Source organism: Choloepus didactylus, chromosome 15 (genome assembly GCF_015220235.1).
Source record: "Choloepus didactylus isolate mChoDid1 chromosome 15, mChoDid1.pri, whole genome shotgun sequence".
In the NCBI taxonomy this organism is placed as follows: Eukaryota; Metazoa; Chordata; class Mammalia; order Pilosa; family Megalonychidae; genus Choloepus; species Choloepus didactylus.
Genome location: NC_051321.1, coordinates 29,011,743 through 29,038,342, shown reverse-complemented (window position 1 = coordinate 29,038,342; position 26,600 = coordinate 29,011,743). Strand labels below are relative to the sequence as shown.

General features: G+C 37.1%; 1 protein-coding gene and 1 long non-coding RNA gene across 2 annotated transcripts in view; one reads left to right on the top strand and one right to left on the bottom strand.

Moving 5' to 3' along the window:
* The window catches only part of CFAP58 (cilia and flagella associated protein 58), a 105,856-nt gene that overhangs the window by 1,365 nt on the left and 77,891 nt on the right, over nucleotides 1–26,600 (top strand). Inside the window, exons 2-9 of the mRNA XM_037805345.1 lie at nucleotides 2,541–2,822; nucleotides 4,876–5,024; nucleotides 8,124–8,280; nucleotides 9,120–9,314; nucleotides 11,454–11,591; nucleotides 13,510–13,669; nucleotides 17,203–17,285; nucleotides 20,762–20,953. Coding sequence (XP_037661273.1) covers nucleotides 2,541–2,822; nucleotides 4,876–5,024; nucleotides 8,124–8,280; nucleotides 9,120–9,314; nucleotides 11,454–11,591; nucleotides 13,510–13,669; nucleotides 17,203–17,285; nucleotides 20,762–20,953 — 1,356 coding nt within the window. The remainder of the gene's footprint in view (nucleotides 1–2,540; nucleotides 2,823–4,875; nucleotides 5,025–8,123; nucleotides 8,281–9,119; nucleotides 9,315–11,453; nucleotides 11,592–13,509; nucleotides 13,670–17,202; nucleotides 17,286–20,761; nucleotides 20,954–26,600) is intronic.
* Nucleotides 13,518–25,879, bottom strand: LOC119510919. The gene is made up of 3 exons (XR_005212067.1): nucleotides 25,847–25,879; nucleotides 22,843–22,924; nucleotides 13,518–13,638 (listed from the first exon to the last, which is right to left on the bottom strand). It is a non-coding gene; the product is annotated as an uncharacterized LOC119510919 (long non-coding RNA).

Here is a 26,600-nt window from a genome sequence, read left to right as displayed (position 1 = left end):
TTCTTCCCATTTCCTATTCTTGTTCCTTCTAGGTCTCCTTCATGTTTTCCTTTTTGTTGTTGTTGTTGGATATTTCCTCCTTCGCTCTCTCCTAGATACCTTGTTTTTTTCCATTCTTCTTCATTCCCTACACATAAGCCTCAAATTACAATACTATGGAGCTTATTATTCCTTTGATTATTGCCTCTCATTTCTTCCTTTCTTCTATTTTTTTTTTCTTGCTTAATCTCAATCAAGTTTTCCTTTCCTCTGCTTTCAGAGTTATCCATTTTCACTCTGGCCTCAGCTTTTAATGCAGTCTCTTTTCCTTTTTTCCTTTTCCTTCTTCCCACTAATTGGTATTCCCAGCACCTAGAACAGTGCTTCGTAAGCACTCAGTAGATAGGTGTTGACTGAAGAATATCACAGTTCTTTTCTGATCAGGTGATGTTGTTACCATGCTCCTGAAATAGATACCATTATATGCCACAATGGGATAGATACTGTTTATTGGTCACAGATAGATTCTATTTGCTTTGCTCTTAATAGTATTTTTAAATGGCAATATGAACAAATTTCTCTCTTTTTTTTAAATAAAAGTTTCTTTTAAAACTTTTCTTTCTTTGATATTTTTCCATTCCTTTGATAAGTGCCAAGTACACAGGGAAAACCTGGTTTGCAAACAAATCATTAGGCTAGTGATCAAGTGTTGGCATTAATGTCATTTACAGGGATGGAACTGAGAACATTGCCATGATGAATTTTTGTGTGTGCTCATGTTTAGCATCAACAAGGGGAAAGCACAGAGCTGCAGCAGCACCATATTTCCTTAATATGATTTTTCCTCCTTTGTGGAATTGCTACATTGACGTCTTGCAATAATCAGCTTTTAGTCAGGAAGAAAACCTCTGTTGAGTTTAAAATTAGTCTTAAAGTTGTTATATGAAATATTATGGATATGGCTGTGACTCCACATCTATTTTGGGGATAATATCCAAAGAATGAGCTTTGCTTGCATGCTGTCTTTAGAGATTTAATTAATAGTTCAAGTGTTCGTGAAAAGCAAAAATACGTAGATTTTCTCCATATTGGGCAAGTCAGGATTGTCAAAGCAGATTGTAAATTAGACTCCTTACCCAAAATCTTCAGAGTGAATTGGGATTTTGCTTTATTATTGGGATTAGAGATGGTCTCAGTTGGTTTCTTTGATTAGCAATAATTTTGATGCCCAAGTCCTTTCTTGTGTGTGGAATATCAGAGCATAATTTTGTAATCATAAATAAGATCTTGCCAACCTTATCAGTCTTTTGCTCAAAAATCTCGAGTGGCCCTGTGGTCTATAGAATAACACTCTCCATATTCCTTAGAATGCTATTCAAGGCCTCCACAAATGCCGGATATTTGCTCAAGTTTTGCCCTGTGCTGGGACTGCCCTTTGTCCCCATATCTACCTATGAAAATTCCATTCTTCCTTCTGGGCCTGGTCAGATGCCACCTCCTTTATGAAATGTGCTTTAATTCTTGCTGCTGGGAGTAATTCCATCTTTCTATGGGTTTTATAGAAGTTGGAATCCATTTTACGGCAGGCCTCAAATTCTACACTTCCATTATCTTCATACATATCCCATTTACTATTAAAGTATAAATTCCCTGTGGGAAGGCTTTTTCCTTACCTTCTTATCTTCTACAGGCTTTATCACAGAACTTACATACAGCAAGTGTTCAATAAATGTTTGCTAAATGAATGAATGAATGAATATATTAACCATACCCATTCTTTTTTTATTATTGTGCTATATATACAAAGAACTGGGGAAATAAGAATTCCTATATCATTAACTCTGGTTTCTCATCGAAGTCATAGCCAGACTTGCTTTAAGTACATTTACATGTCTGGGCTTATATTTTAAAATAATTTGTTGCCCAGCTAAGGATAGAAGAGGCCCATGAACTTTGCACATGGGGTATTTTAATATACTTGTGGGGATGACTTAGCCCAACTTTTTTAAGGGATGAAAATGATGGAATCTTGACTAGAATAATATTCCATATTTCATGTGGATTTCCTTGTGTGTATGTGTGATCTCATGATATCCATGCTAAAATCTCCCTATGTTTGGCCTTGCCATTTCAAGGCCTCTCTCTGCAGCCCTGGGGACAGTAGGAAGCAGGATGGAATGAAAAGTGACCAGGGCTTGGAATACTCATATCAGTTATCAAAATTTATTGAGCTCCTACTGTTTTCCAGGCACTTAGCTAAGTGCTTAACATGAATTGTCCCATTTAATCCAGCCCTTGACAACCCTATGTGGTAGGAAATACTATTGTATTTATGAATATAAGCTTACATTTAATATAAATATTAATAATAATAATTTGCTAATCGTTAATGCATCAGGAGATGAACAAGGAAGCTTCTCCACCATAGAGTCTTAATTTCTGCTTGTCTGTGGCTTTTATTTTGATTGTCTGAAGGTCTTTCATTACATTCATAGTGATTCCTTAATAGCAGTGGTGTAAATGTTGCTATGCCGATTTCTTATCCCCACTCTCTTGTACAGGAAAAGCCTGAAAAATTAATTCTGGAAGAAACTGCGTTTGAAGAAATTGAAAGGGATTTTCAGGAGGTTCTCAATGAACTTTCAGGAGACAAAAGTTTGGAGAAATTTAGGATTGAATATGAGAAGCTTCATGCTGTAATGAAAAAGTCCTATGACAATGAGAAGCGTCTGATGGCCAAATGCAGAGAGCTAAATGCAGAGATTGTGGTTAATTCCGCCAAGGTTGCCACTGCCCTGAAGCTCTCTCAGGATGATCAGACCACCATCGCATCCCTCAAGAAGGTCAGTGACCCTCTAGGAACGAAACCCATGGAGAGGTGTCATAAGTGCTTCCTGTATTTGAAACATGAGACTTTCATTGTATTGCCAGCTCTAGCCTGGTACTGAATGAGTTACTAAGTAAAAATTTATGTGGTGTATAGATTCATTAAACCTAGGGAATGATGTTCATTTCCAAAGAAAATAAGTAGGCTGGGTGTGGAAAATAACGTAGAACCTTACTGGCTTGGCTCTAGGAAATCATGGGTTAGCAAAAAGAATTAAAGGTAAGTAAATGCAATATTAGGAATCTCAAGATGTTTTGTTTGATGTAAGATGAGTAATTCAATATCTCATGATGATAGCTTATTATTTTACTTTTTCTTCTTTTCCAAATATTTTAGGTGAGATAATTTTGAGAATTCCCAGATGGTAATTTTCATGATGTTCCTTTGTAGTAACCCCTCTTTCCCTCGATCCTCACAATTTGTCATAATGAGAGAAAAGGGACTCAGTCTGGGAGGATATTGGGGAATTATGGTTTTGACTTACACTTTTTTTTTTTTTAATCCTCAAGTGTGTTGTATTATTTTGAAGGTAGAACTGATAAATGCTTCTCGTTAATCTCAGGGTGACAAAAACTTGAGATTTTTAAATTAATAATTAAAACCTTGCTTTGAGATAATTTACAGACTTTTAAGATAATTCTCTTGATATGATGCAATTAGATGTCACCCAATTCAAATTAATTTCCAAGACCAGTACAAAGTATGGCTTATCTGATTTCTCAGAAACTACTTTTTTTTAGTGACAAGTTTTCTCCCTATTGTCATTTTCTTCTGCTCCTTGTTGAAAAACCAGTATAAGAAGACTTTAACTCATTTTATGATGGGAAAAACACTTTCGTTGTAAATTTTAAAACTGGAAACGGAAATCATGAATTCATCAGAAATCTAATTGCTAAATTGATTTGTACAAAACTTCATATAATCATATTTTCATTTAAGTATCCTTCATTAATTTTGTTGAAAACAGAACATTTGTCACAAACCAACATTTTGTTTGAACCACTAAATTATGTGCTGGGGTTACCCAAAAGTCATGTCTCTCTCTAGTGTAAATAGTGAGCATGAATTTATTTGATTAAATTAAATATTATCTTCTGTCCATTTTATTCCATGTAAACATAAAAATGGATTTTTTTTCTCCTAAAGCTTATAGATCCTCACCTGTGTATGGGACTCATATTCTACTTGATCAAGTTTTGCAAGAAGGTTAAGTGAAGGTAGAAAAGTCAAGGCTATTGCAACACTTGCTGTGCTTTGCTCATTTGCTGAAATTTTAAGTATCTGCTTCACTTTTAAGTATTTGTTAATATTCCACATTGTATTTCATAACATTAAGGAAACCAAAGCTGCCTCATTCATTGTTTCCATTCCCTGTTATGGGCTTCGTTATTCCCCTCTAAGCATTTGATCAGAATGCCTGAGCTTGAGAATTTTAAAATGGGAAGTATCAAGATTGTTGTGCATAATTAGGTAACAGCAAGGACTGTATTGCTAGTGATTGTTCTAAAGCTCACATTGCTATCCAGGAGCCCACTTGGGGACTGAAGACAAAATATGTTTTTTTATTTGTAATCTATCAAATTTAGGGCTTGGATCTATGATCTTTCCTATGTGATGAGGATTTTTTTTTTTCTATAAAATATCTGGACTAGGAGAGCATATAAGTTTTCATTTTTAATTTTACAAGCCTATCTTAACATCTTTATTAGAAATAATCCCCCTAATTTCAGCAGCCCTTGCAATTATGTGAGCCTTGGAGCCATACTCACCTACACAAGAAAAAAATTCCCTTTGCCAGTTCCCTTCCTTAAGTCTCATATTCAGTATTGATTAGCTGATGTTGAGCAATTTAATAAGTCAATATAAATGTAATGAATAATGTATAAAATATAAATAACATATATCCATAAATGACTATTATATTGTAGTAGTGGTATTCTATTTGCTCAGTTTATCTTGCACCTGGAACCCAGTTTGGTTTTCCTCATGATATCCGATGGCCCCTCTAGGAAATCGAGAAGGCCTGGAAGATGGTGGACTCAGCCTACGACAAGGAGCAGAAGGCAAAGGAGACGATTCTTGCGCTGAAAGAGGAAATAGTGAACCTAACCAAACTAGTCGAGCAAGGATCTGGACTGTCAATGGACCAAGATAACAAGTAGGTTGTTGCCCTCTTGACTTATGTTGAACTTGGTGTTGCAGAGGCTCCTTCTTCAGCAGAAAGCCTGGAACTTGTCAGCATCTTCTTGAATATTCTCTGTGAGACAAGACTCTCTTCTTTTAAGAAATATTTTTTTGCTGTGGCAATATATATATTTAACCATTTTTAAGTATATAATTGAGTGGCATTAATTACATCCACAATGTTGTGCAACAATCACCACTATTTCCGAAGGTTTTCGTTACCCCATACAGAAACTCAGAACCTGTTAAGCAATAACTTCCCCTTCTCCCTAGCCCCAGCTCCTGGTAACCTCTAATCTACTTTCTGTTTTTATGAATTTGCTTATTCTAGATATTTCATATAAGTGGAATCATAATATTTGCCCTTTTGGATCTGGCTTATTTTACTTAGCATAATGTTTTCTAGGTTCATCCATGTTGTTGTATGTATCAGAACTTCATTCCTTTTTATGGATGAATAATATTCCATTGTATTGTGTGTACTACATTTTGTTTATCCATTCGTCTGCCGGTGGACACTTAGGTTGTTTCTATCTTTTGGCTATTGTGAATAATGCTGCAATGAACATCGGCTTATAAGTGTCTGTCCCAGTCCCTGCTTTCAGTTCTTTTGGGTAGATATCTAGGATTGGGATTGTCATATGCTAAGGACTCTCCTTCTTTGTTGGGTTCCTGGAGATTGTTTTCTGTCCATTGTTATTTTTTTTCTTTTTAATACTCTCTTTTTCCACACCCCCAAACTTCTAATTTGTGATTATATTAACCTTTAGGGTCTATAAAAATCCATACTATAGTTTCACAAAGTAAATATTTTGGCTTTATTTCTCTTAAATATGTATAGAATGGAACTGGCTGCCTTCCTGCCCAGACTCCTAGCTCCTACCTTACACACCCCAATAATAAGTCACATCACAATCCTTCCGACTCCCTCAAGCTCTAGATCAGAAAACAGAATTGCTCTCCACCCGTCAGTCCCACATCCCTTAAAGTTTCTAATTGTTTATCTGGTCTTCTACGCATCACTTATTATCTTTTCTTCCTCCTTATTGCCAGTGCTACTGCCTTGGTTTGTGCCCCATTCTCTGCTGGCTTTGGCAGTAGCCCCCTAACTGATCTCTCTGTCTTCAAGGAGACATCTCCCCTCCTTATCCCAGCCTCCATGTAGCCATCAGATGTCTCCTTCTGAAATACAGACCTGCATGTACCCATCCACGGCATGAGCACCTTCAATAGCTATCCATGCCCTAAGGATAAAGGCCAGGCTCTTGAGCGTGACTTTCAGAGCCCTTCATAGATCTGTCGCAATCAGCCTCTCTAGCTTAACGTGCAGCCACACCATGTTGCTCAAGCTGTTTTCTATGCATGGAATGCCTTTTCTGCCCTTCGTCACATGGTAAACTCCTATTCATCCTTCAAGACCCATCTCAAACACCATCTTATCTTCATTACCATCAGCAACTCTGTTCCAACCTCACCCCTTCTCCCTCATCCCCACTCCAATAACCAGGCAGAAAGAGTCACTGCATTTTCTGTTTCCATAGGACCCAACACCTACCTCCAGTATGGCCCTGATCATGTTGTATTGAAATTATTTCTTGATGTATTTTCCTACCCCTAGGCTGCGAACTCCTTGAAGGAAGGAAGATTCCTTTATATCCCTTCCAGGACTCTAGTACTGTGCAGGCAAACAAAACATTGAATCAATGAATCAGGAATGAGCATTCACTTTCTTGGACATCCTTAACCAAAATCTAACTGCTCTCTAGGTAGCTTAAGATTTATAGATGCATTTATTCAAATTTGATTGAAAATTCTAAGTGCAGGTATTGGGGGAGAGAATAGGAAAAACAAAGAAGATGCGGTGTCTGAAATGATAGATTCTATCTTCTTATTAAAGAGGTCAAACATATTCAAAGCAACTACTTAAGAGCAATACGAGACAACTGATTCAAATAGGAGTTTTAAAAATCATCCAGCCCCAAATTCTAGCTTCAATGTTGTGCTCAGGTGTAGCCTTTTCTTTTCATGGTAACCTTATAATTTGAGGTTTAGTTTGTTGAGAAGAAGAGTTTGAAGGGGGTTTTGAAGGTTCCTTATTAAACATTTATGTTATACCAATGTTGTTGGTAAATAAACATTGTCAAATTATTGTGTTTTGAACAGCCATTTGATGGCTGTCAGCTGCAAGAGTCCGGGATGCAAATTCTCCTCGCTTTCTCAGCTCAAGTGTCTGCCTTGCTCTAGACTTATTCTGGAGGACATAACAGATGCAGTTTTTTCCACTCTCAAAATGCAAATTCTGCAGAAAGTCTTGCTGAATCATATGTACTAGCTTTGAAATACGGAGGTAACTGGTTTACGATTCAAATCAATGAATATTGTCACATACCTTCCAGAAACTGGCATTATGAATGATTTTCCACATTTTGTTCTTGGGAACATTTTATCTGAGTTGCTTCCCTTTGGGAGAAACTAATCTCCCGGGGTGAATGGATAGAAAACTGGCAGTGCATATTATTTGCTTATGTTTGTGCTTCATTGTCTATGTTATAGCTGCCATCATAGCCCTCCGGTGGATACAGTAAACAGATAATTTTCTAAATTGACATCTTCTTAGGGTTAATTACCAGAGTTGACAATAGTGATGTAGCCTTATTGTAACAAATTTAAATAATACAGAGGTGTGGAAAGTAAGGAATAAAAATCATCCCTTCAACTCTTTCACCCTAAATTCTGCTCCTCAGAGGTAACAAATTACCAATTTGGTACTTATTTTTCTGGACTTCTAGAAAAATGCCTATAAAACACATGCACGCACACACACACAAAGGCATGGTATTTTCTTAAAAATCAAAACGGGTCATATTATACATGTTGTTATTGGTCAGCTTCTTTTTCAATTAACATATCATAAGAAGTTCCCAGTGTCAAGCCATAAAGATCTGTCCCTTTAATGCCTGAAGAGTGTTAACTGTTGACCTTGAGTCTTTGAGTCATGAAAATGAGCTCACAGGATGAAAAGAACCTCTGAGCAGACAGCCATTTAGTCTGACTTCTGTCTTCTTTTTTTAAGCATCCGAGATTTACTGAAGTTCAAAGAAGAAGTAACAAAGGAGCGAGACCAGCTCTTGACAGAAGTGGTGAAATTACGAGAGTCTTTAGCTCAGACCACTGAACAGCAGCAAGAAACTGAGCGATCAAGAGAAGAGGCAGAGCAGACCATCAGTCAGGTCTGCCTACCACAGAGGGCACGATGAGGGAATATTACCTTCCCAAGGACGTTCTGTCCTTCCCCACTCTCCCTTTCTATCTTGTCCCTCTCTCAAATTTATACCCTTATGCCCAAAGTAGCACCCACTATTTTGCCTGCTTTTCTGTTTGTTCCTGTAAGAGCCATTTTCTTTCTTAGTTTTCCCTGTTCTAGAAATTGCTGAGGCAAAAACTCCCAGCTTACAATTCTGGCCCAAACAGATGTGCTCAGATGTGAAGTCCAGAGGGCACTGCTTTTGGAGATGGCAGAAATCGTTCCTGCCCTTATAAGGAAGCCACATAGCTGAATCCATCTGAACACCTTTAAATAAAGTCAGAAGTCAAATTCAAATTGTAGTCTCCAGGAGAAAAACATGAGACTACTTCGAGCATGAAATTTAAGACAAAGGCTTTTCCTAGAATTTGGACATCATGATATCTACATAACGATTTGTTTAGCAATATCCAGGACTCATGTAAAACACAATTTCATATTTAGGGGAGCCGGTAAGAGTTCATTTGGAGGAACTCTTTCCATGTATAACCTCCCTAGAACCCTGGGCTTGCAGATTTAATCAGATTTTATGCTGTCCTTTGTGGACTTCTTGCGCTGCGTTTAGTGTCAAGGCCTTGAAAAATACAGAATATCCTGTAAAAAGTTTTAAACTTGGGGCTCAAAGATCACAGTCCTAAAGAGGAAATGCTACTTCAAAGTAACTGCCCATAATATGACAGACCTAAGAGAGGGGGAAGTGTGGCTGGTGGAACCCTGCCACCGTGAGGGGTTAATCTGTCTTCCCTGCTCTTTCCGTGCCCACAGTTCCAACAAGAAATCCAGGTACGTCAGAATGAAGCTTCGCGGGAGTATCGAAATAAGGAAAAACTAGAGAAAGAGCTCAAGCAGATTCAGACGGACATGGACACCAAGCAGACAGAAATTAAGGCCCTGCAGCAATACGTACAGAAGAGCAAAGAGGAGCTCCATAGGCTGGAGCAGCAGCTGAAGGAGCAGAAGGTCAGCAGGAATGGGTGTTCCTGGGGATTCTCGCGAGAACCAGAACGAGAACGAGAACGTTGGCCTTTGCTCAGGGCGGATTTTTTTTTTGCATTTTGAGTTTTGTCTGGGAAGCTGGAGAGTCGGTGACATGTTTCTACTGTTGATTTTGGTAACGCAACCGTTGGCACTACCTTTGGTCTTTAAGTGGCTCTTATAGGTAGTTATGCCCTCCTTTTATCCAGCTCCAACAGGTTAGTTTCTTTTTAACCCTTTATCGATATGTAATATGCACAGAGAAAAGTGTATATATCACACATGTCCAGCCTGATGAATTTTTACCAGTTGAGTGCATCTTGGTAATCTGCACCCCGATTAAAAAACAAATCACTGCCAGTCCTCTTGCCCCTTTTGTGGCCCCTCCCAGTCACTAGCTCCTCCAAAGTTCTCTATTTTCACTTCCAAGTAGAGATTAGTTTTGCCTGTTTTTGAACTTTACAGAAATGGAGTCATACAGGATGCACTCTTTAGTTTCTAACTTCTTTTTCTCTATATTATGTTTGTGAGAGTCATTCATATTGTTGCCATTTAGTTACAGACCTGCGCTGTCCAATATGGTAGCCACTAGCCACCTTTAATTTTAAATTAATTACAGTTTTTTAAAAAGTAAAAATTCCATTCTTCAGTTGCACTAGCACCGTTTCAAGTGCTCAGTAGCCACATGTAGCAGGTGGATATCGCATTGGACAGCACAGATATACAACATTCCCAAAGTGGCAGAAAGTTCTAGTGAACAGAGCTCAATAAACCATTCACTCTCATTGCTGTGTATCTTCCACTGTGTGAATATAACATGGCTTATTTATAACAGATTTATTTTTAGGCTTCCGGTTTAAAAACTGTACTCAGTCTTCATGCTTTTTAAAGAAGGTCCTGTTTTTAAGGTTTCCCCTGTTATAGGGGTTTAAAGTAATACATATATTAATAATTCTAATCTTTTTTCTTCTTTTCCTAAAGAAGCAATTCCTGCAATTGAAAAAAGTGATTTTAAAAAAATATTTTCTGTCAGAAAGTTTGTTTCCCAAGAATTTTCAAGAAACTATATAGCATTTCTCTACTTAAAAGAATAGATATTAGAACATGTTTGTCAGTTGCTTTATTAAGTTTATATAAAGCCAGAAATCAAATGGACAACACACAAAGTGCAGTCTCCAGAAGAAAAACATGAGACTTCTTTGAGCATGAAATTGAAGAGAAAGTCTTTTGATAGAATTTGGACATCATGATGAAACTATAGTGCTTTCTTTAGCAATATCCAGATTTCATGTAAAACAATTTCATTTTTAGGGTAGCTGGCTACATTTTATGTACTCCCTATGGATGGGGAATCAGATGGATTCTTTAATGCTTAACTTTTGCATGCATGGAAGTTATATGTTGGAGTAAGTGCCTAAACCATCTTTTCATTTCTTTTTTTTCAGATCATTTGCTCTTCTTTCACCTCCTTGATAGTCCCTCAGTATAAATGCCCCCCCCCCCATAATCCTCTATTTTTATAAAACCTTGTCTTCTCAGTATAGTCAAGGCAGGGAAGAGGAACATCTGGCTGACACTGAAATCAGGCAGATATAAATCACTAAACTGCTGTTCCACGGGTTCAACTTAAGTTGTATTAAGGGAGAATTGGCTGTGTGTGGGTGATAGTGAACGGTTCTGTTTAAGAAAATGTTGTAGGCATGTTAATGCAGGATTTGCTTCTGGAGATGTAGCTTCAGAGCCCCCACAGCTGATAAAACCCATTTGAATCTCTAGCTCATTTGCAACGATTATAGCAATTGTTGCGTATGTGAAGCCTGCCAAATGGCAAACAGGCATTAAAATATTTATCCACCACCTGTGAACAACACTTCCCAAGACTCTCAGAAAAAAAGGTATGCTTAGTGTGTTATTCATTAGAAGGCGTCATTTTCCTCAGTCATTTACCATCTATCATATCTGGGAGCATTAGTGTTTTCATCAGGGATAAAGAACAGTTTCTACAAAGACAAAAAACTGTGGTTTCTTTTATCGTCCCAGGAGGTTTGCAGGGCCTTCTGTGTGTATGTGCAGATATTGTAATCAGATTAAAAAGCTTTAACCAGCTCCTTCTGCATCTTTCAGATACTGAATGAGAGAGCTGCAAAGGAACTCGAGCAGTTTCAGATGAGAAATGCTAAACTTCAGCAAGAGAATGAACAACACAGTTTGATTTGTGAGCAGCTATCTCAGGAAAACCAGCAGAAGGCGTTGGAGCTCAAAGTAAACACAAAGTGACACGTTTGTTCTCTATCGCTCCCTTCTTCATTACCTATTAATATAGGCTTGCCTTTGCAATTTGATTCTTGGTTGCATAACCTGTGGTCACTTTACTGGGTGCCCTGATACATCAGAGGCAGATGAAAGCCTACAGTGATTACTTCATGCCCAGCAGCAGATACTTTGAGAACTTCCATTCTTACTTGTAAAATAGCAAACCTGATTATTGATCATATGGTCATGCAAATGATTTCCAAAGTGAGATCAGATGCTGTCTCTGTAATTTAGCCTTGCAAGTAACCAGCTGCCTAGAGCTAGAAACAATTTACATGAGTTTGCAGCAAAGAATTCTGGTTATATTTTACTATTCTTATGGGGAAGATGGAATGGGAGGGCTGGGTATGGACTGGTACAATTGGTTACTTACTTCCAGGGCTGTGGAACCATGATTTTCACTCTGTCCAATGTAAATTTCAAGACAGATTTCTTGTTCTTCTCCTTGCCCTCTTTGAAGAATACCTGCAAATTAAGTTTAGTTAACAGTATTATACTTGGACATGTATTGTATGTCTAGATGCTGAACAGAGCAGTTTTATGTTTATGTTTTAATTCTGAAAAAGCCATATTCCCTACTCTGGTTATGTTAGAAAATAAGGCATAAAACAAGTGACCTATGAAAAATAACACATAGATTTAAGCAGTGAATCATAACATTTTTGTGTGTCACAGGCCCTTTTGAGAATTTGATGAAAGCATACATGGGCATGCCCGTACACACACTTACATGCATATCTTTCATCTTGTTTTGGATGCCGTTGCAGGGTTTGTGGGATTTTTCTGCAGTCTGACAATGGGAACTGAATTAATAACTACTGAATTAGAACATTTTAGATTTGAAAGAAGCCTTAAGATGCTACAGAGTATGAGCCTGAGGAACATTTAAAGCATTCCAGAATGGTTTGACTTGAAACCATTCTTTATTTAAAAGCTGTAAACTGAAACAGAGATGAAATGACTATTTAAGGAAAACTAATATATTAGCCACTAAGATGAAATAAAAGTAAGAATACCTATGCCATTAACTGTCTTGTTTGATAACATGAATGGCATACCTTGAAAGAGGAAATATTTCTGTTAGATCCCAAGCTTATAGGATTCTGCCTCTAGCAATAATTCATGGATAACAGGCACAGTTAATTTCAGTCTCTTCATTCTTAAGAGCTGGGACAATTGCTAACCTTTGTTTGTAGAAGGCTGCCTTTCCAGTGATTTCTAAGAATGGCAAAGTTTTAAAACGGTAAATTTAATTTAAATTTTAAAAAATCCATTAAACTTGAAGCCCATAGACAAAGATATGCTTTCCTTTAGTTAGAATTATTTTGGTGCTTTTCGCCATCATGCAGAATTCTCTTACTGTTGTCCTGTCCACCTGTCCGTATGTACACCCTTATCCTAACACACTCTGAAGAAGGAGAATCCGCCACCCACCCACCTTCTATGGTGTATGTAGTGACCACGTGGATGCAAGAGTGGGTTTGGATGTTTTGTAGCCTGTTAATAACTTTCTGAGAGATATGACTGTGAGTCCATGAAAATTCCTAACCAAATACAATATTTATATACAAAATTCATATATTTATTATATACACAGCTCAGCATTCTTATTTGATTCAACAATTAGATTGTGCCTTTAGACATTAGATTTGCTCAGTCTTTTCATTATTTTTAGCTTTTGTAGCTATGCATTTTATTCAGAGAATACAGTTTTCCAACCTTTCTCAAGACCAAATAGTGTGTGTGTTTTGATTTAGTTCCATAGAGCAACTTTACACAGATATGGGAAGAATTTCCTTTTATTGGTTCTGAGTTTACTGTTATCCAGTTACCCAGCTCTTTGGTAATTCTTTCTCACCAATTTCAGGCCAGAGAGGAGGAAGTCCATCAGATGCGCCATGATATTGCAAAGCTCAACAAAATAAGAGAACAAATCCATAAGAAATTGCACCAGACAGAAGATCAAAAGTCTGAAGTGGAACAGCACAAAGAAACCCTAAAAAATCAAATCTTGGGATTAGAGAGAGGTAGAGCAAGAAGCATTTTGTGCTTTGTTTTATTCATTTATAATTATTTCATTGATGACTAAACATCATCTGGCAACCCAGGGCTCCATATGTACAAACACAAAACACGCCAAATGAAATCAGCAAAATCGACAGCATTCAAATGGGTAAACAGCCAATATGGAGGGGACATTATTTTGAATAGCTGATGAGACTTGAAGAAACACCAACTCTACAAAAAACTCATCGGCAGGTTATATTGGCATGATGTGAATATAGCACAAAGTATTTTTCAGCATTTGTCAACGGAGCAATAACACTTTTACTCTTAGATCTGGGGTCTACGTGACCTTTTGCTTGAGTCCACTTTTTCCACAGAAGATAGGGGATAAATTAAAATAATATCTCCCATTAGCAGCATTTGGGACAATATTGTACCAAGAATCAGTGGGCAAAAATAAGGGGTTTCTAATTTTATTTCTCAGTCAATTACTTTGCCAAATGATGAACCTCTGTTTTACCCAGCTGTAACATTGACCTGTGGAGGTTAAATTTAAGTGCCATGTGAAGCCATATAGTACAGCTGAGTCATTAAAGATACAAACTTTGGAATACAGATCTGCTAGGGTTCAGATCCCAACTCCATCACATATGGTTGTTGGGGTATGAAATGAGATAATACAAATTGAGCACTTGCCAACAGTGGTTGCACATGGTAGGTGCTTGTTAAATGTCATCTATTATTATCCAGATATAGTTCTATTTTCTTAATAAAAGTATACCTTAAAATATGCTCCACTGGTTGAATTTGGTGTGGCAGAAATAGCTCTGAACTTGGAAATGAAGAATTTGGGTGTAAATTCTGACTCCACCAGAATATGTGAGCCAGGAACACCTGTGTCTCGCAGACCTCCTGCCGGCTGCTGTGAGTTGAAAGTCACCGAATGTGATGATGAACATAAAAACAGCTACATATGCTCTCATCTCACTAAATGTTAGGCAAAATCTAAATTTCTAGATAAGATTATTAGAAGCAATAGCCCTTTAAGTCTTTGAGAAGTATAGGTAATTTTCTTGCTAAAACGTCAGGAAATAATCTTTATTGAGATGCAATTCCAGCTTATCTTGACATTCAGTAAATTGAGGGATACGATAGGCAGGCACTATATTAGGCATTGGGGGCAGGAGGTCCCTGCCCTCAGGATGCTTACAATCTAGCATGAGTTAATAATCTAATGCCTCCTTTAGGAGATATGAAGGAAACTGGAAATACTAGAGCACATTTTTTAACTGGCTAAGTGACGATCAAAATACTTCCATATTTAAATTTCTGTATTTTGCTTCCAGTAGTTCTAAGCTTTAAAAAAATGTGTTTTTGTTCATTCAATGTTGATCCCAAATTCTTCACCACTAAATCATTTTTACAGAGGTCATCAGGCTCTCTCTTTTGGTTATTTTATAGATATCAACATCATTTCTTCTTAGGGACCTCTTTCTTTTGATGTACCTTATCAAAGAGTGGCATTTGGTGTAATGGTTAAGAGCATGGGCCATTCATATGGTATGATTTTCTACCACATAACCCGAGAAAATGAACTGAAAATCTAGTACTAACAAGAGAGTTCAGTAGCGTGGCAGGTTATAAAGTAAATGTATAGATATCAATGACTTTTTTTTTCATATGAAGAAGCAGTTAGAATATATGGTGGAAAAATCTCCCTCACAGTAGCAACCAAAGTAATAAAATATCTATGAATAAAGTTAGCAAGATATCTGCAAGACCTATATATAAAAGTGGCTATAGAATTCTATTGAGAGCTATAAAGGAACACTTGAAAAATGGAGACATATACCAGGTTCCTGGATGAGAAAATTCAATATAAAATATAACATCTGTCCAAATTAATCTATACATTTAATATTTCCAATAAAAACTTCAGTGAGTTTTGTTGTTTGGGACTTGAAAACTGATTGTAGAGTTCCTCAGAAGAATAAACGTGTGACAATAGCCATAAAATTCTGTAAAAGTAGAGTGAGGAGGGAGATTTGCCTTACCACGCATTTGAATGTATTATAAAGCTTCAATAATTAAATAATGTTGCAATGATGTCAGAATAAACAAATCAATGGAAGAGGATGGAAAGGCTGGAAAAATACCCAAATTTAATCACCTAAGATCTAGGTCATTTCACACCAGTGTGAAGTATGGATTATTTAAAAATTGGTATCACAACAATAAGCTTCTTTCTGGGAAAAAATAAGTTAGGCCCTTATTTCATGCCTTACACCAGAATATATTTCAATATATAAGAAAGTTAAAGTTTAAAAAGTAAAATTGCAAAAAAAAAAAAGAGTAAAATATGATGTTAACAGCAAATATAGAAACCATAAAGCCAAAATTGAGAGATTCAATGAAATAAAACTTAAATATTTTTATGTAACAAAAGACTATAAAGGCAAATTGATCAAAATTGTGTCAAAGAGTTAGTATCCTTACTATATATAAAGAGCTCTTACAAATCCACAAAAAGGATAAACGATCCATGAGAAAAATGGGCAAAGAGCAAGTATGGGCAATTAAAAAAACAGGAATACAAATAGTTATTAAACGTGAAAAAGTAGTCAATTTCATTACTAATCAAAGAAATGCAAATTAAATACTGACATACAGTTTTTTAAAAAATCTATCAGATTGCCGAAGATCAAAGAGAATGATAATGGTCAGTGGTAATGTGGGTGTAGATGCAAATAGCTATTAATTTTCTGGAGAGAAATTTGGCAGTAGGAGAGAAATGCCTTAAAAAATACATCCCCTTTGATCCAGGACTTCCTCTTCTAGAGGAACAAATGAACAAGAACTTTCATAGAGTATTGCTTATAATTGGAAAAAAAAAAATAGAAAATAGCTTAAATGTTAACATAATAGAGGACTGACTAAATAAACTATGCATTTTCATGCAGTGAAATACCCTGGAACCATAAAAATTTTGATGTAGCCATTTATAATACAGAACGGCATTTATTTTATGTTTGTTGGTGATAAATGCAAGCTCCAAAACAGTATGTGTAGTATGATTCCCTTTTGGTATATAAATATATATAAACATATATATTTATATACAGAAATATTACATAGGAAAAAAGAAATAGATGTATCAAAATACTAACTACATTTAGGTTGACTTCATATTCTTCCTTTTGCTTATCTGTATTCATCATTTGTTTTCTGCATTTCTGATGACATATAATAAAAAGGATTAAAAAAGAGCAAGGGCTTTTTGGAGTTGGAGAAACCAACCTTCTAATCTTAACCCTGCCCCTCCTAGCTCTGGACTATGGGCATGTAGCTTAAACTCTCTTAGCCTCAGTTTCCGTCTGTTTAGTGGGACTGTAAGACCTACCTCATTGAGTTACAGGGAAGATCACGTAACCCTCAATAAACAGTAGCTTTATAGCTACATATAAATATTTAAAGCAGTGTTTGTATCACCTTGGCTTTGGCAGATTGTCTCTTAGAGAATCTATATTCATTATTTTTCCCCCTGGTTTTTTAGAGGTGGAAACTTCAAAGAAACAAATAGAACTTGATAAGAAAGCAATGGATGAGCTTCTGAGAGAAAGGGACATGTTAAATAAGGTGAGTTTGTTACAGTAACACTGGTAAATGAATGTCTTTCTTTAGCCCTATAATATCTGTCTATAACCAGTTGTATGGGGAAAGAAAACTCTGAGGCAAACAAAAGTAGATTAGAATAAATAAAAGTGCTTGGTTTTCCTCTAAGCAGCTGCCTACAGTCTGCCATTCATGGGGCTGTGAATTGAAACTGCATTATCACCTGTGAACACAAAGGAGCATTAGCATATAAAACAGCAGGGGATTTAAGAGTCTTCTGTGGATTCTGTTTTTATTGCTGTTGTGTTATTTGGCATCCTAAACTGGTTGATCCACATTTCTGAATTTCATATCTCTATAATTTTTGCTATTCCAGAAAATATAAGTGAGTGCTAATAAAATTTTAACTTTGAGGGATTAGGTTTAAGAATGGCCAGCTGGTGATAAAAAATTAGGGGAGAGGTTTGGGGGAGCTTGAGGGCAGGGGCCTGGAGATCCCTGCATTAAGTCAGGGTGGCCCAGCTCCTTCTAGAGAGGTTCCATTCAGCCTCTCTCAGGTGATTAACTATTTTCAAGGATTTAGAGGAAACTTTCCTGCTTGAGGATTTCCTCCAGGGAGGAAGAAGTGGCAGGCCAGATGTAGAGCAGAGAGGCTGTTTTCATAACAGAGAATCTGATGGCTTTTGGCCAAGATAACTTCATCTCATCAAGGTAGAAATGGCCTATATTTGTTCATTCCGGATTTCATTATTTCTTTAGGTTTCCCAGAATTGAACAAATGTTAACAGAATAGACTACACTTTAGTTTAAAGTAGACCATTTAGGGAATCTCAGGAAATGGTAGGCGATTAGAGATCGTTACATGCTAAGCACGTCTTAAGAAAATCATTGCTGTTTTTAAAATTTTTTTTAATAATTCTAGAAACTGTTCCTTATTCTTGAATTTTGTACATGTAGACTATTATTGGATTTAGATTTTTTAATTTATTTTTAATGCATACATTTAATCCAATTTATATTTTATATATATACTAGTAAACAACCAGGATGTTTTCTATCACAATATAGGACATGTGCACAATAGTAATTTTACATTTATTTGCTTGAATTGATGAATGTCAATTCCTTCTTTAGGACAGGGACTATACATTTTTTCCCCCATGACTTTAGTATCCTTCATGCCTAGCATAGTGCTTGATTCTCTGAGATACGCAATCAATATTTATTAAATAATACATTTTCCCCACTGATTTGACATGCCACCTTCATCAAAGGAATGAGTGATGGGGATTTGACAAGCAGCAAAGTTAATATATTTTGTTTTTTTTTTTCCACTGTCATGTTGAAATGGCTTTGTCTTTTATAAAACAAATGTTTAATTCAATACTTGAAAATAAAGTTGGCTTTTTCTATTTTCTATGTAGTCATCCAATTAAGTTTTAATTTAACTTTTACCTATTTATAGTCCGGTGGTTTTCAGTTCCAGCTGCGGGTCTGTACTGGCTAAAGACTTGGGAAGAGAATATGAGGTGCCTCATGGAACCCCGGGATACAGCTGTTCCTCAGGAACTGATAGGAACCTGGCCTGGCATTGTTGGGATATACAGAAAGCCCTCTTGCTCTAACACTAGATTTTCCGTTGAGTTTCTGCTTCATTCCTCTCTTTCAGTGAAGACTCACTCCCTCTGTTTCCTAGTTTATATGACAGAAAAAATGGCTGCCACCAACAGCTCTCAAGTTTAGATTTTCTACTGAGTTACAAAAATCTAAAGGCCCTATTGCAAAAGAGTTAGACCTTTTGCATGAGCTTGGCTGCCAGAGTTGCCTTGCTGTTAACTCCGAGTTTCAGGGGAGCTTGGGCAGCCAACCCAAGACACTTTCATCTCAGCCTCAGAAATCACCAGTGCTGATTTAAAACAACAACAACAACAACAACAACAACAACAAAACACACAGGTGCCTGGGTCCCATCCCAAACCCAGTGAATCAGAATCTCTCTAGTTGATGTTACCGGACCAAGGCGGTGGATTCTTTTGCCTGATGTGCTCAAATGACTGATTCCTGAGACACCAGGGTCTCAAAGAGAGAAAAAGTTTATTTAGCTAGGCACGAAGCAGGAGAATAGACCTCCTATTGGTCCAAAATCTGTCTCTCTGAACTGCAGTAATTCTGATAGTTTTAAAGCATCAAAAGATGGGCAGGTTTTAGGATAATGAGCACAGTGGCTCCAGATTATGTAATTAGAGGTGATCTAATTATTGAGCATGAGCAGATTGATTACATTCTTACTCAAGAATGTATGTAAGAAAATGCTGATGGGCATGACATCAACTAGAGAGATTCTGATTCACTGGGTTTGGGATGGGACTCGGGCACCTGTATTTTTTTTTTTTTTTTTTTTTTTTTTTTTTAAATCAGCACTGGTGATTTCTGAGGCTGAGATGAAAGTGTCTTGGGTTGGCTGCCCAAGCTCCCCGAAACACGGAGTTAACAGCAAGGCAACTCTGGCAGCCAAGCTCATGCAAAATATGATGATGGGCGTGATTTTTAGTATTATAGTGTGGTATAGGTGACTGTAGGTTAAAGTCTAAGCTACTGCACATATCAGGTGGGCCCATTTTGGTTAGATCCAGCTTCAGTTATCAAGATAACTTTGGATTTGGGGTGGGTTAGTTCTGGGCTGACCCAAGATCCTTCATTAATAAACATTAGGGGCTGTCTTTAGTGATTGCAAGACTTTGAAATTGGAAAACTGGATAAATGGGTACAAGTGAAGGTTATTCACAAGGTTTTTACAATCACAAAGGCACAAAATAAAGGCTATACAATCATTATCAGAGATCAAGGCAGCTGGATTACAATTCAGGTTTCAGTATTTTCCTCTGTCTGCTCTAATATATCAGAAAGTAAAAAGAAATATCCATATAATGATTCAGTAATTATAATCAGTCCTTAAATCCTAACTTCTCAGTTATATTGGGACATGGATCTGCATTTTTAATAAGCTCATTTCATTTTACTTTGTAGTCAAAGCCCAAAGGCAGAACCTATGATTAGGTTCAAATGTTGTAACCTCGCAAGAAAAAGGCTAGAGCTGGGTGGAGGTTAAGAGTATGGACTTTGGGTTCAGCCAGTCCTGGGTTCAAATCCTGACTCTGTCACTTCCCAGTTGTGTGATCTTAGGCAAATGGCTTAATCCCACTCAGTCTCAGTTTCCTAACCCTAAAATGAGAACAATTCAGTACCTACTTCTCAGGGATATTGTGGTCACGTATATGTCTATTTATATAAAGTACCTTGTATCAGGGATATTGGGGTCACTTATATGTCTATTTAAAGTACTTTGTACAAGATTAATATAATTTTATATGTAGAGAGTATGTTTATTTTTATTCATCCAAGAGACAATGGATCCAGTTATTTTAGGAATGAAGCAGGGGATAAATTAAAATAAAAAAATCCCTAAACATTGAGTAATATGGCTGCTTTGTTATTTTTAGAATATGCTTAAGGCAGTCAGTGCAACCCAGAAACAGATAGACCTGGTGAAGCTCCATGAACAAGCCAAGAGGAACCTGGAGGAAGAGATCCAGAACTATAAGGATGAGGCTCAGAAACAGAGAAAGATCATCTTCCAACTGGAAAAGGAACGAGATCGGTACATCAACGAAGCCAGTGACCTCACCCAAAAGGTAAGCCACTCCTCGATGCTGTGGGAAGACCACGTGCACATTTTTTCCTGTGCATTTCTGATTGTCACAAACTTTTGTAAAGATGGTTTATTCATATTCCAACTTATGTTTTGCATGGAGATTTAAGGAGATTGATGTTGACAGAATAGAACTGTCTCAGAGTTGATCCTGGGCCAAATTGTGCAAGGCATGTCCTTGATGTTCTCCTGTTTTCCCTTTCTGGATCCCTCTCCTAACTTCTGTGCCACACATGCTCTCCCTCTTCCCTTCCAGTCTGACCTCACCATGTCTGATAGTCTTGCTGTCTCTCAAGCCCTTGTTCTCATCTCCACCTGTCACTGAAACTCCTGTCCTCTCAGAGCAGCAATTCCAGCTAGTTGTTAGGAGACAAGCATCCAATTAAATGAACTCAAATTAAGATGTGTCATATGTTCAAAGAGCATTTTTACTTTAACACTTTTGCTAACCTAACACCCCACCAGTGGTGGAAATCCCCACACTGAATAGCTGAGTTCCAGATCTCTACTTCTTGCAAACTGTTTCAGAGGAAGAAGTCTCAGAGAGAGGCATTCAGAATGACTCAGGGAATAGGATTTTAATTTAACAAATTTTCTTAGCACATTACCAACACTAAGCACAAGCAGTTACATGAATGCTCTCTTTAGTGCATTCATAGATGGCACAGAACAGTGATTCTGGAATGGGGGCTTAGGGAATGCGGAAAAATTTTAACTGTGAGTCTAAGAAGACCCATTTAATGAGGTTTTTTTCTTAGCAACATGTTGTCTGCTATGCAATGTAAGCCCTCTCTTCCACCTCCTCAATGATATCCATAGTAAATTTTACAGCGTTCATCAATGCTCATGCATGTTTAAGTTTTGTTTTGTTTTGTTTTGGAATCTCAAAGAAGATAAGGGGACAGGCAACATTTGAGATATAAAGAAAGTAGGAAACAAGCTTTACTAATAGGAAATCAGCTGTTCCCACTTAAACTTAACAAACGATGAACAGATATTTAGATACGTAGGTTTGAAGGAGTACCAGTCAGCAGTTGGGATACTCCAATCTATGAGATTAAGTTCAAGTTCTTTATTTGTTCTTCCTTGAAAGTCCTTCCTCCCCTTCCCTGTGTGGCAACCTCCTATTCATCCTTTAAGACTCAGTTCTAATGCTCATCTCCTGGCTCAAGCCTACTCTAACTCCTCCAGGCACAGCTAGTCGCTCCCTACTTTTTGCTTCAGGAGGATTTGTTGACATCTCTAGAGCACTTATAATCTCTAATGTAATTATTTATTTGCATCATTTTACAGTGAGCTTTTGGGAGCAAAGGCATTACCTCATTTATTTCTTTATTTTCAGTATTCCTGGCACATAGTAGACAAAAGAAAATGTTTATTAAGTAAATAGATAGATGATGAGTGGTAAAAAGAATGCTATCACCAATTTTAGTATAGAATTTGTTTATTTTTCTTGGCTTCTTTATAAAGGAGAGATACTGGTATCACGTTTCTCTTTTAACTGTTTTTCAGTTTCTGATGTTTAGCTTCACCAAGTTATATAATGGCCCACCAAAATAGTTTAAGTACAAGTTCTTCGTATATTACTCATCAACTACAATTTTTCTGTTTCTTACTTAAGCCCTGACAGCATATGTCTGTTGCTACAGCAATTTGTGTCATTTCTAGACTTCCATGTTAAGGACATGTATGCCTTTTTTTTTTTTAACCTCCTCCCAATATTTATTTATTTATCTATTTACTCTCTTAAAATGCACACACACACACACACACACATTCTCATTGCTACAGGCAGAAAGCTCCCTTTCGTGCATTCTGTTCATAGGGTTGAGGAATAATAGCAAGGGCAGGTGAGGATGTCATGAAACTTACATTTTCATTTACTTCTAGAGTGAGTATACATCATTCCAAATCTATTCCTTTGATACAGCATTTTCTCTCCTAAAAATCTTATCTAAGAAAAAATAAGAAATGCAAAGATTTATAGAAAAGAATATTCTTCAAACAATAATTTACAACAAGGAAAAAGAAAAATCAGCCCAAATGTCAAAAAATTGGAAGGTTAAATGAATTGTGCTACATATATTTGATTTACTGTTATGTAGCCATTTAAATCATGTTTTTGAAAAATATTTTTTTTAAAATGAGGAACATGTTAACAATATGAATTGGATAAAAACAGTGCAAAATAATTTATATGGTTTGACCCCAATTTTGTCTGTATGCATATAAAAAATATTGTAGGCATATATCAATAGGGTAGTTGTGAGAATTATATGAGGTAATATTTGTAAGGTACTAGAAAAACATTTGGCACATAGTAAATGCCATGTAAATATTTCATAAACAAACAAATAAATAAATTTGTGATAGTCCAGAGTGTTTCTTCATAGTGGCATTTGAATATAGTTATTCTCAACTTCTTGCTAAATGTCAGTAAGGTGCAGAAAAAGATGAAAACTTTTAACAGCATCAAACACTAAGACAGACAAAAAGCCTAATGCTAAATATATGCGAATGGATGAGAATTGTAAACACAACAGTGCTGAGTTGAGAAAACTACTTGGAGCTCAATTCATGGTCCCTTGATTTCATTCATAAAAGAGATTGTCTGAGAAGAGCTAGAAAGATGCTTCAGAACTCTCCCACCATCACTTCCCTGTTCTACCTAAGAACCGATCAGGTGTCACTCCAGCTTCTTGCAGTCAGGCAATACTGCAAACCCAGAAAAAAAGTGGGCAGGCAGTGGGGGAACTGGTCATGGCCATTGACTCACAAGGTTCAATGTAGTAGAAGAAAATGCAGAGAAAATGTTGGTTTCTGGTGCCAATCTCTGTTTAGTAAAATACATTGGTACCTGCACTGGTATGAGACATGAGGCCCAGTGAACCAGAGTGAGACCCAGTACCCATGAATGTAGCAGAAATTGGGAAGGAGAGTGGGAGGGGTCAGCACCAAGATGGGGGAGGGGATGAAAAAGAATGAAAGAGGAGAGCAGACAACAGGAAGAGATGGCTGGTGGGGAGTTCCCAGAGGCAGGAGTGACCCAGGGATTGCTAAGAACAGGAATGTCCAATATTTCATTTTTCAGTTGGTCACTCTGTACCTCAAACCTTCAGGAAAGTCTGCTTCAGCCCTGTTGCTATGATTGCACTTGGGAAGGGCGGGACTGGGGTGGTGAGGAACGCGAGGTAACACATCCTAGAAAAGGGATAGTACATGCAGGAGATGAGACGCCAACTGAGAATGCAGAATTTGATGGGAAGAGGAACTCAAAGCCACAGATATGTAGGAGAAATTTAATCTCCTCAAGAATTCTTAGAGATGTTAGGAGGGATGCTGGGTTCCTGCACATGGAATGGGAATTCCAGACATTTGTTGTTGTTCTTAAGGACTGGGTGACCCTGGAAGGATCTAGCACTGGGGTATAAGTCCAAGATGAGATTACCTCTAGGAAAAAGCAAAGATGAAATAAAAAGGAAGATATGGATAAAAAAAGGAATGGATGTAAAGAAACAAAAACAAACAATGGCAGATTTACAAATCCACACTGAAATCAGTAAAGAACAGAATTGAAGTGGTAAATGGCGCCAGTGGAGGGCAGTGCACACTTGAAGAGTTCTCTCAGAACAGCAGAGGAAAAAGGTTAAAGGGAAACACATTGTCAAAGAGAGGATGGGAGATAAGGAGGAGAGGAAATAGGAACCCGCCTACAGATAATTGGTTTCTGATGGTGGAACTGAGCCCCAAATCAAAGAGGTAATGGGAAAACATTTTCTGGAGATGAAGAAAGGACCGTGTATGCAGACTGACCATGTCTGTTCCAGGTAAAATCACTGACCCTCATAGCAACCTGCCCTGGTGGGAAGATGTGTGTATGTGAGTGTATGTAGAAGGATGAAGAAAAGAACTCCATAAGAATTTAGACAGGATGATAAAGCAGAAGCCTAGTAAGCTCTTTTGTTGGTTTTTTAATAGGAAAAATATTTGGAAGGAAATATACCATTGTATTAATAGCAGTTATCTCTGGGTGGTAGAGATAAAGTTATTTTAATTTTTCCTTTGTGTGATCTCTGCATTTTTCAGATTTTCTAAAATGAATAGTATTAATTTAGTATCCTGATAAAACTAAAGAAACAATATTAATTAAAGCTTACCCTTCCTTCAAAGACCTAACCAAATTCCACTTTTTCCAAGGAGCTTTATTGAAACATCTCTAGCTCCTCTACTTGGTTCCCCTCCCTGGCAGTTGAGGAATCCTGCATAGTTTACCATTAAGTGCATATCTGCCTTATACTACCTATGGGTTCCTTGAAGGACAAGTCTGATTCAATTTTGAGCTCTTCATATTACTTATTTACCAAACAGGTTCTCAAATGTTTTTTGAAAGAATGAGTGAAAAGCTTTAATTAGACATCTAAATGAAGTACTCCAAGAGTAATTTTTGGAAATCTGTATTAAATTCTTCTTCAAGAATATATTTACTTCCCTTTAAATTCATTTGAAATGTGTGGCTATGGTGGAAGATCTTAACTGAATTATCCTCAGCGTTTTTAGCTCTGAATGACTTCCGGCATGGTCTCTTCTTTTTGGGCTGCAAAAACAACCTCCGTATTTGGCTTCTGATACTTCCTGGTTTAGAGTAAGAAAGGGGAAATCTAAGATGCTAAAAGCCTTACATTACATTTTATTAATTTAACTTGGCAGTTGCAAGTAAGAAAGAAGACCCCCTTTCGTGCCAGAATTGGATGGCTCAGAATCTCAAACCTTTTCTTACATGTTTGTGTTATTCAACGCTTACCATAATGCTACATAACAAACAATGACCAAATCTCAATGGCATATAAAAATATGCATTTATTTCTCACTCACATACCTTCAGTTGACTGGGGTTCAGCTGATCTATGCTGGGCTTGACTGGGCTTTGCCCTGGGCTGTGGGTTGGGTCCAGTTCTACTCCACATGTTTCACATCTTCCTGGATGCACATTCTTCTCATGGTGAAAGGAAGGAGTGCAAAAGACAAACCCAACCATACAAGCACATTGCATGCTTACTTGCCTAATGTTCTCTAACTTCCTATTAGCTAATGCAAGTCACATGGCCATGCCCGACATCAACACCTCCCATGGAGGTGGTGGGGATGTGGGAGGGAGTAAGCATTTGCTGAACCATGAACTGCTAAAGTTTCAGCATTTCTTAGTCTCATGATTTTTCCTCTATTAGGATCTGAATTTTACTCTTCAGATAAATTTCTAGGCACAAGGAATGGCATCATAAGTTGTGATCCACCATATTTTTCCCTTCAAAACATTCACAAATTCTAGGTAAAACCATACTCATTAATTATTAAATCTGCTGAACATTTTGCAAACAGTACACTTGGTTCATTTCAGGATCCCTCTTTTTTTGTTCTGAATATTAAACTTCTGGCAATATCTTCCCAGACATTTTACATACCAGACAACATTTTTTCACCATAAATCCCTACCTACAAATTTCTAGGTAATTCATTTGCCTATAACGATATCAAGCAAAGCTCTTCTAGATAGTTTGCAAGAAATGAATAATGTGCTTTCAAGGACTTAGAAGCAAGCGAGGAAATAAAAATTGATCAAAGAAATATTATCT